Source organism: Crocuta crocuta, unplaced genomic scaffold (genome assembly GCF_008692635.1).
Source record: "Crocuta crocuta isolate KB4526 unplaced genomic scaffold, BGI_CrCroc_1.0 scaffold127, whole genome shotgun sequence".
Lineage (NCBI taxonomy): Eukaryota > Metazoa > Chordata > Mammalia > Carnivora > Hyaenidae > Crocuta > Crocuta crocuta.
In genome coordinates, this window is record NW_027532008.1 from 2,260,817 (window position 1) to 2,267,944 (window position 7,128).

At 41.8% G+C, this 7,128-nt stretch overlaps 1 protein-coding gene across 1 annotated transcript in view; it reads right to left on the minus strand.

Annotated features, from left to right (window-relative positions):
* STX12 (syntaxin 12) overlaps nt 1–7,128 on the minus strand; it is a 34,807-nt gene extending 27,679 nt beyond the window's left edge. The window contains exon 1 of the mRNA XM_077775682.1: nt 6,896–7,128. Within this exon, the coding sequence (XP_077631808.1) occupies nt 6,896–7,013 (118 nt within the window). The 5' untranslated portion in view covers nt 7,014–7,128. The remainder of the gene's footprint in view (nt 1–6,895) is intronic.

The following is a 7,128-nucleotide window of genomic DNA, read 5'->3' on the forward strand; positions in this document are numbered from 1 at the left end:
CATATCAAAGAAACTATTGTCATAGTATATTAAATATATATGTATGTATGTGTGTGTGTATATATATGTGTATGTGTATACATATGTATATATATATATAAATTCAAAGAGAAAACATTATTTACACCAAATGAGAAAATGATGGTCAATGTGGTGACTATGACAATAAAGTCATCTCAGTGTCTTACTCTGAAAACTAGGTTTGTATTCTGTTTCCATACAATGAAAATGACCTGACTTTAAAAAAGTAGCCACTCAAAATGAACGAATCAGGAGACTCTAGATGCTGGCGAGGATATGGAGAAACGGGCACCCTCCTATAGTGCTGGTGGGAATGCAAACTGGTACAGCCCCTCTGGAAAACAGTGTGGAGGTTCCTCAGAAAGAAAATTAACAATAGAACTCCCCTATGACCCAGCTATAGCACTGCTAGGGATTTACCCAAGGGATACAGGAGTGCTGATGCACAGGGGCACACGTACCCCAATGTTCACAGCAGCACTTTCAACAATAGCCAAATCATGGAAAGAGCCTAAATGTCCATCAACTGACGAATGGATTAAGAAGATGTGGTTTATCTATACAATGGAATACTCCATGGCTATGAGAAAGAATGAAATCAGGCCATTTGTAGCAGCGTGGATGGAACTTGAGGGTGTTATGCTGAGTGAATAAGTCAGGCAGAGAAAGAGAGATACCATATGTTTTCACTCATATGTGGAACAGGAGAAACTTAACAGAGGACCGTAGGGTAGGGGAAGTGGAAACAATAGTTAAGAAGAGGGAGGGAGGCAAACCATAAGAGACTCTTAAAAACTGAGAACAAACTGAGGGTGGATGGGGGTTGGGGGACAGGGGAAAATAGGTGCTGGGCATGGAGGAGGGCATTTATGATGAGCACTGGGTTTTATATGGAAACCAACTTGACAATAAACTATAATAAAAAAAATTTTTAATAATAATAAAAAAATAGCCACTCTATTATGATAGGACAGCTCTAAACCAAACTGAACATGAGCACTAAATATCAAAGGTCAGAATATGTAATGGTTAATTAAGAGCACAGACTCTGAATCAAGACTGCCTGTGTGCTACTCCTGGCTCCACCACTTCTTCGTGTTATGATCTTTTCTTTTCTTTCTTTTTTTTTTAAGTGAGCTCTATGCCCAATGTGGAGCTTGAATTCATGATGCTAAGATCAGGAGTCACATGCTCCACCGACTGAGCCAGCCAGGCACCCAACTCAGTTTTATTATCTTGAGCCAAAGACTCCATTCTTCTGTGCCTCAGTTTCCTCACCTAAAAAACGGGAATAACAAGAGAACTCTCATACAGTTTTTGAGAGGATAAAATGAAATAATATGGGGCTAAATTTAGAACAGTGTCTGGCACATAAAAGAACTCAATTAAGGATAGCTATTATTATCAAACTCAAGACCAAAAACAACGTACTCAGCACTGATAACATCAATTAAGTACATACTGAATGCCAACAACATAACATTGCTGTGCCAGACACTGGAGCTAAAGAGAACTATACACTGTATGCTGCCTCTATACCCAGAAAACTAAAAGTAATCTCTCTAATTAGAATGAAAAGGTCAAAAAAAATGAACTAAAGAATACTGAATATAAGTAAGTGCTAAACTGTGAAAGAAAAGTGCCTGTAAATTCAAAACAACAACAACATAAAAGCATAGTTAATATTTCTAAACATTTACTATGCTGCAGGTGCTGTTTTAAGCAATTTTCCTAATTACCTCATTCAATCCTCAAAGCTCTATGAATATTTTCCACTCTGCTTTATAGATGAGGAGATTGAGAAATGAGAGGGAAAGCAGTATGTCTACACAGGTAAAGAGATCTAGGATTCGAACCCGGGCCGTGTGACTCCTGAAACTGCTCATCTAGCTACTAAAGTAGAGTGGGGCAGGAGACTCGACCAATCGTGTCACCATTTACTGAGTGTCTACTATGTGCCAGGCACTCTACTTTCAAACACCCCATTTTAACAATTCCATTCATTTTACACGTGGGGTTACAGACAAAAAGGGGAAATAAGCTGCCCAAGGTTAACAGTGCATAGAGGGGCTAGAACTCAGTTACAGAGCTGCTGATCCTAAAGCTCATGCCCCTTCTGACTTCACTTTCTTTCAAAAGCAAAGGAAGGCTTGGTTGGCTATAGGGGCAGGATTTAAGCACAACTCAGAAGATTTATATAATTTAGATAGTGAGGTAGGGAAAGATATTAAAGAAAGGAGGGACAGAATGTACAAAACCTTGGAACAAAAACAAGTGTTTAAAGATGTTAAGAAAAATAGCCTGCCTATAGCAAAGAGTGAAGAAGAGCAGACAATATGGCTAATTTGGATTAAGATGACACAGTGAGGGGTGCCTGACTGGTTCAGCTGGTACAGCAAATGACTCTCTTTTTCAAAAAAAAATTTTTTTAATGTTTGTTTATTTTTGAAGAAGAGAGAGACAGAGCATGAGCAGAGAGAGAAGAAGACACAGAATCTGAAGCAGGCTCCAAGCTTTGGGCTGTCAGCACAGAGCCTGACACAGGGCTTGAACTCACCATGAGATCATGACCAGAGCAGAAGTCGGATGCTCAACCCACGGAGCCACCCAGGCGCCCCTAGAGCAAATGACTCTTGATCTTGGGGTTGTAGGGCTCAAGCTCCACCTTGGGTGCAGAGATTACTTAAAAATAAAATCTTAAAAAAAAAAAAAAAAAAGATGACAGAGAGTGAAAACAAAGAAAGTTAAGATCTGATGCAGCAGGGAGGGAGGCAAACCAGGAGAGACTCTTGAATACTGAGAACTGAGGGATGATCAGGGGGTGGAGAGGGGAAGGGAGGTGATGGGCACGGAGGAAGGCACTTGTTGGGATGAGCACTGGGTGTTATATGGAATCCAACTTGACAATACACTATGTAAAAAGAAAAGATCTGATGCAGCAGACAAGAGAGAGGCTCACACACCACAGGCTCTTGAGGAGGTAGTGGTATAATCAAAACAGGATTTTAGGGGCACCTGGGTGGCTTGATTAGTTAAGCCTCCGACTCAATTTCAGCTCAGATCATGATCTCAGTTTGTGAGTTTGAGACCTGAATGGGGCTCTGTGCTGACAGTGTAGAGGCTGCTTGGGATTCTCCATCTTCCTCTGTCTCTGCCCCTCCTCCACTCACACTGTCTCTCTTTCTCTCAAAATAAATATACTTTAAATACGTTATTAGGATGAACAAGAATGGAAACAGACCCTGAGCGTATGCTGTGATACAGATGCTAACGTCATGAAGATTTAAGAGATGGCAATGAAATAAAAAGTAAATGGCAAATAAGAAAATAACTTTGAAGGACAACCCATGGGACTTCATAATAATTGGCTTTAAAACTTCAACTGCCTTTTTTTTTTTTAGTTAAAAAAACCGTACCAATAAATAAGCAAAGTTAACTTGAAGGCTACTAGGTTTTTTCCTATATCTGACACAGCAATACTTGCCCGGACCCTTTACTCCATAATACGCAGAGTTAAGTATATTTCTTCTGCACCCCACACATACTGATAACAACCCTTTTTGTACCAGGCAGTCAACCTTAGCTGTATCTATCACAACCCATGTGGTGGCCTGCCATATTTCAGCTGATAAGCTCAGTAATTCCAAACCCACATCTGTGGCTGAACAGTTGAGAAACAAGAATAGCCATTCTCTCAAATTTTCAATGTGTAGAGTCCTTGCAGAGCCATGTGGACATGGGTATAGGTCTGTGAGCTCACGTCCAGAGTGTATAGTTCGTGTGTCTGCCATGTCTGGGAGGGATTTGGGGAAAGTCATTAACCTCATAACAGGGTAGAAGCAATGTCACTCTACTGATTTCAAATTCCCAATTCCTCATCAAACAACCCCAAGGGAAGAATTCCAACACACACTGCCTAGGGCCAGAAGATGTGGTAGGTCCCACACAGTACGAGGAAACTGAGGGAGCAAGAGTTCAAAGATGGTAGAAAAACCTCATTCACTTTAAATGTACTATTTATTATGCATCGAGATCCTAAATGATATGATGTTTAGCTACGTCCCTGACTTCTTTTCTTACTATGCTCCCCTTCTTTAATAACTGCAGCCCAGCCACACGAACTTCCTTGCTATTCTTTGAACACACTAAGGTCTTTGCTCTTGCTATTCCCTCTGTCTAGAATGCCTTCCCCCGGCTACTCACATGGCTCTCTCCCTTACTTCATTCACGTGTCTACTCAAATATCACCTCCTCACAGAGCCCTTCCTTAACCATCTGATCTAAAACATAGCACACCCACCCTCTTTCTCTCTCCATTCTCCATCCCCTTACCCTATTTTCTTCATGGCACTTAATCATTACTGGATATTTATATATGTATATACACACACATATGTACACACTCTCAGAGCAGCAATTTTGTCTGTCTGGCTCACCACTCCAATCCCAGTGCACAGAGGGTGCTCAAAGAATATTTGTTGGACAGTATATGTATGAATCTATCATATATTTGGGACTGAGATAAGTACTAGAAATATAAAGATGAATAAGTCATGCCCCTCGCTTCTTCAAAGGAGCTAATACTCTAGCAAGGGAGGTTAGACACACCACGTGAGAAAGTTCTACAGCCTCGAGTATTCCCCACTTTCCTATAGAGAGTAAAAAAAAAGTCACTTGTAACTTGAACTGCTGCTACAAAACTGTAAAATTAATGAAAAATTATAAAAAAGCTAATTACTGGTTATAAGAGACAGATGTGGTTTCAAATTCAGGTTATTGCCATTTGTTAGCTCAGTAATTATTTACACTTTCTCAGCCTGCTTCCTAACCCATACAAAGAAATAATATTGGTAATTACTTCATAGAACTGTTAAAAATTTAAGATAATGCATGTAAAGCACTTTTCACATTGCCTGGCACACAGTATGTACTCAAACTTTACCTATTAGTGTTATTAATAGTCGACTCCAATGATCCCTTGAGCCCAACACTCAACCAACAGCTAAATTCTGTCAAGTTTATTACCAAAGAAGCCTAGCCTTTCCTTCCTTTTCATTTTCAAGGCTCCTAATTGTCTCTAATTCCAGTCTCTCCCTTCCAATTCAAGTTATACATTCCTAAAGAATTAAATCCAAGCCCCATTAGTTTAACTTTCCAACCCAATTTTCCTCTACTTTCTGGAGTCCACCCCTGCCCCCAGACAAATCAAATCACTCTACTTTTCTATATATACCCCATACTTTCCCACTATCATGCCTTGTTCATTTTATTCCCTCCTATTCTCTTCTTTACTATCTAAAGTTTGAATACTTTCCACCACTTTCTGGACCTAGCTCAAATGCTATAATGCCTTCTCAGGTCCCTCCCAAGTGAAAATGGTATCTTTCTTCCCTGAACACCTATACAATGTTATTATTTACCTCTTCTGTAGTACTGATCACTTTCAACTTTGTACCTATCAGGTGTTATGAACTCCACAGGCTCTCTGTTGACAGAATCCATGCCAGTTCCTATACTTACTACACGCCTAACACTCAAAAAAACAAATACATGTAGAATGAATATTTTATACACTAAGATTAGACTTAGCCTCCACAATAAACTTTCAGCCTTGAACCAGACTCTTCTGACCTAACTGGTATTACAGCTCCCTCACAAAACGAGGAATTGGAACACAAAACACTATAGTTTCTAACCAGTGGTCATATTGCTTTTTTTAAATTTCTATATTATACAGGCCACAGAGTCTTCCTTCCACTTCCATATCACCCAATCGCACACTCTTTTCACCAGAAACTTACCCCTCTTTATATAGAACATAATTATAATTCAGGACCCACTGAGTTCTACCTACTAAAAGAATATAGCCAGCTCACAAAAACAAAATAAATAAGGATGATGATCACCATTCCTTCCATGTCAAGTCATGCTGCTGACCTGTTTATAAGGCTCTGAGATGATTTTCAGGCACAAGAAACAGGTTGTATTTGACTCAATCAGCTCAGTCTTACTCAGAACCTAATGATGGGGAGATGGTTTTAAGACAAGCAATGGCATTCTCAAATTCACCACCAACTCTACCATGTCTTACTTGCTGTATGAATGTGGCCAAGTCCCTGAGCTTCTCTGTGTATGAGATTTGTTGAAAAAAGTGGCTAAATAGGGAAGGAATGCAAAAACTTCATTGGCTTGAAATCCAAAAATACGTGTGCATCTCTTGCCACAAAAGACAAAATCGTGTAAATCAAAATGTTTTCGGTGAATGCTCTTTATTAAAACAGAAGTCATCTCGCCCCTCAAATACAAGTTATTGTATCTGATTTCCAAATTCATCACAGGAAGAGCCGGGTATTAAGTCACCCAAACACATGCACTCTCCACTTCCCTTAATTGAAAGCTGCTGATTCCCAAGGAGCACGAGGCTGAGCAGAATGTAAATCTAAAATCTACATCAGTAAACAACTCCCGATCCAAACTGGCCAAAGAGGAAAGAGAGGTGGGTGGGGGGGAAGGCGGATGACAGGAAAAACTCGGCTGAGCACGGCGCCAAGTCAACTCAGTCACTGTTCCCGAGGTGACACACACACCCCTCCCGCCTTAGGGCTGTCAGGACTGCTGTTTTGGCCCCAATACCATGAGAGGAGAACAGCAGAGAAGAAACTCAAGCTTCAGCTGGGGCTCGGGACTCTCGGGGAGGCTGGGCCTGATATCAGGGCTCGGGAATGGCAACCCGCCGCCCCCACAATGGAGAACCCGAGACAGCCTCAGGTGTGGCCTTGGCCGTAGGCTCGGCCGGACTCCGCGTCCCGGCACCACCTCACCCAGGCCTGTCTCTGGGACGGCCCCTGCCCCCCAGCCCGGTACCGCAGCTCACTGGCTTGGCTGATCCGCTGGATGTTGCCGCTGCACGTCTGTATGATGCTGTTGAAGTCCCGGTGCTGGGGCCCGGAGGACCCCGGTGTCCGATACATGTCTAAGGGACCGTAGGACATGATGAAGAACTGAGACCGACTCGACCTGCAACGCGCTCCTACCGGAAGCAGCCGCCAGACTGGACCCGCAGCCTGACGGGGAAACCGAGAAGAGAAAGGGCGGAGGAAGGGACGA